The following is a 3308-nucleotide window of genomic DNA, read 5'->3' as shown; positions in this document are numbered from 1 at the left end:
TTAACATAATCTTAGCTGTGTCTGGAGTTGTGAGTCAGATTGTGCAAATAAATAGGTGAGAAGGTTTTTATAAGGTTGCTCCCCAGATCAAATTTACAATCCTCCTTCCAATGCCACCTTATTTTTTTTTCTCAAAAGAGTCAGTTAAAGACAAAACAGAAATGCTTCATCCCTGCAGTGAAAAGCCAACTATTGATTGACTGAGAAGATGCAGTAGTCTGGTGAGTATAATCTATGAGCCTAAACATCTGGAAGACATCAGGTTGGGGCAAACTACCAATATATACATTCATTAGATCTTTCACTGGATCTCCTAAGTTAAATGTAGAAGGTGTATCTATAATACCCTCTTTGCAAATCTACTTTATCAGTAACATTTTCTTTTTCAAAAGATTAACAATTTGAGCTTGGTGCTCCGTGACACTGGATTCTGCTACTTGCAATGGGGTCTTCTTCAAGCTATTAGTAGCCTGCAGATTTGCTTTATCTCCTGCAGACCAATTGAGCAGTGCTCTTACAGAATCAAAATGACCAGCTTTGCAAGCACAGTGCAATGGGGTATCTTTATTGTTGTCCAAGGCATTAATAGCTGAGCCATTGCTCAACAAAAAATCTATCAGATTGCTGTGTCCATGTTCGGCTGCAAGATGCAACAGTGTCTTTCTCCAAATATTTTTGTCATTGATATTTTTATTATTGCCAGCCACCAAAAGTTCTTTTAATATCTCCACATTCCCACTGAGAGCTGCATAATGCGCTGGTGTGCAGCCATCCATGTCTTTGCTTGCAACCTTAGCCTTTTTAGCTAACAGGGCTTTCACTGCATAAAAATGGCCTCCCAACGTGGCAAAATGAAGTGGACACTTTTTCTCTTTATCCGTTGCATTTGGATCAGCCTTGAAATTCAGAAGCAGCTCCACCATCGCAGGATTCCCCATTTCAGCTGCAAGATGAAGAGGCGTCTTTGATCGCTTATTCTTGAGCTGGACGTTGGCTTTATGTTGCAACAACTTTAGAGCCACGTCAGTGTGACCTTTATCACTTGCCAGGTGCAATGGCGTGGACAGGTCTGCGGTGACCACATCAATTTTAGCTCCTCCTTCAATGAGTAGGTCAACCAACGCTCCTCTATTGTATATTGCAGCAACATGGAGGGGCGTTTGATTTCCTTGAGCTGTGATGTTAGGATCTATTCCCTTCTGCAGAAGCATCTGTGCAATGGAGAAAGCCCCAGCTTCAACCACTAGGTGTAAGGGGCTACTTAAGTTAGGGGCCTTGTCCTTCAAGCTGGCCCCCTTCTCAATAAGAACTTTGGCTGACTTAATCTTCCCCGTTTTACATGCCATAAGCAATGGCGTGTACTGCTCTTCATTGCGTACATTGACGTCTGTACCTCTCTCAATTAAAGCCGCCACAATGCCATGCAGATCTTTTTCTATGGCTTTAAATAGGGATGATACCATGGATTCAGATGATAATTCTCTGGCATATTCCAGCAATAATTTGAAGAGAGATTGGTTGTTGCTATTAAAGGCCGCCTCAATTATGCTGGAATCCACTTTGGCTCCACCTTCCAACAACACTTTGACAGTCTTCTCATGTCCCTGAGATACAGCATAGCTCAAGGCCGTTTGGCCTCTCTCATCCCTGGCATCAACCAAAGCTCCATTTTTCAAAAGGACTTGAACTAGGTCACTGTCATCCTTGAGAGCAGCCATGTGCAGGAAGTTGTGCTGATTCCTGTGCCGTCTCGCCTCTTCTTTTAAGATGTTCTTTAGGACAGGCGCGTGCTGGTTCCGGTTGGCCAAGTGAAGGGGGGTTTTGCCTTCTTGATCCAAACTGTACATGTTGGCCCCAGCTTGAAGTAGCCTGCTCACTGCTTTATCGTGACCTTTCTCAGCGGCTCTGTGCAGTGGGGTTCTTCCTTTGTTATCCTTGACCTCTAGTTTGGCGCCTTTGCTGATTAAGTAGTCAATTATTTCTGTGTGCCCGTGAGCTGCAGCAATGTGTAAGAGAGTCTCGTTTGCAGAGTTTGTTGCATTCACAATACTTGGGTTTAAGGCTTTTTCCAGATCGGAAAGAGTTCCTTTCCTCACCAAATCAAAGACTGTTGGAACATTGTCTAGAGACTGCCTTGCTGCCAATGTGGATTTTGATTTAGGTTGATTGTAAATCATCTTTTTTGGCTTAATAGATCTAGGGCTATCTTGTTTCCCTTGATGTGAAGCCTTATCCTTTTGAATCGGTCCTTTATCTTTTTCAAGGAGGTACCCTACCAGTTGTCTTCTAGCATCTCCAATTGTCTCATTCACATCGCTCACATAACTCCTAATATTGCTGTATAAACGGGGCTCTACCTCTTTCAAGCAGGGATAAAAGAAAAGTCTGCAAGCTCGCTCACCTTGAGAAGCCAAGATATCCAAAATGCGGGAGTTCTTTGCCATGCGTGTTCTATAGTAGGATAAAACCATTTTTTTCTCAGGTGTAAGGATGCTTTTTTCTATCAGCCAGTCCAGAAGGTGATCGGGGTTTTTTATGCCTTCCACAAGTTCGTTCTTTTTCCTTTTCAGTACTTCTGTGGCATATGGATTCGTGAATAAGCTAGAATACATTCTGTCTTTAGATGACTACCATACACTGAACCTTTTGAAGTTCAGCATTTACTGTAATTGTAGCTCATTGAGGTTTATGCCAACAAATATTGCGGTGGCTCAGCTGGAAAAAATCAGGAACAGGTTTTCCTTCCTGCAAAAAACATAAACTCTTCACCTTTCACTGTTCGGTGCCATTGATTCTTTTCTTTTTTCTTTTTTGTGCTGCTCAATAACGAAGTTGACAAATGTAAAAGAAAAACCCACAAAAACCAAAATACAGCCCAATTAAAAAGTATTCCAGTAGACCAATACGCTGTAACAAAAGTCTGCGTCTCAGAATTTGTATCTAAGCACTTGATGGAATAGAAATATTTTTCATTATTTGCCATAAGAGCCATCTGTCAATATGTCAGTAACTACTGTAACCAGCAGGCTGTTTACTGTTGCTATGAAACTGGACTTTTTGTAACGATGAGATAAAATAGTAAGCACTGAGTTAATTAAACAAAGGCTTTCATGCTGGGTTCAAGAAATGCATTGCTATATTGCTAACAAACGTAAGCCAAGTAGGATTTTTTTTTTTTAGCGAGAACAGTTCATGTTGTTAAAGTTATGATGATAAATAGCAAATCTCTCTCTCTCTCCCTCTCCCTCTCCCTCTCTCTCTCCCTCTCTCTCTTGCTCATACACACACACACACACACACACACACAC

General features: G+C 41.7%; 1 protein-coding gene across 1 annotated transcript; it reads right to left on the bottom strand.

Moving 5' to 3' along the window:
- Positions 1 to 359: 359 nt before the first annotated feature.
- On the bottom strand, positions 360 to 2612 carry LOC309390046 (CARD- and ANK-domain containing inflammasome adapter protein-like; the record flags this gene model as incomplete). Its single annotated transcript, XM_081949125.1, has 1 exon — positions 360 to 2612. The coding sequence occupies one exon, from the start codon at positions 2610 to 2612 to the stop codon at positions 360 to 362; it is 2253 nt and encodes a 750-aa protein (XP_081805251.1).
- Positions 2613 to 3308: the final 696 nt, after the last annotated feature.

This window comes from Natrix helvetica, assembly GCF_964273705.1.
Source record: "Natrix helvetica genome assembly, chromosome: 3".
NCBI lineage: Eukaryota > Metazoa > Chordata > Lepidosauria > Squamata > Natricidae > Natrix > Natrix helvetica.
The sequence above is the reverse complement of the archived record's forward strand: the minus strand, read 5'-3'. Positions and strand labels throughout refer to the sequence as shown.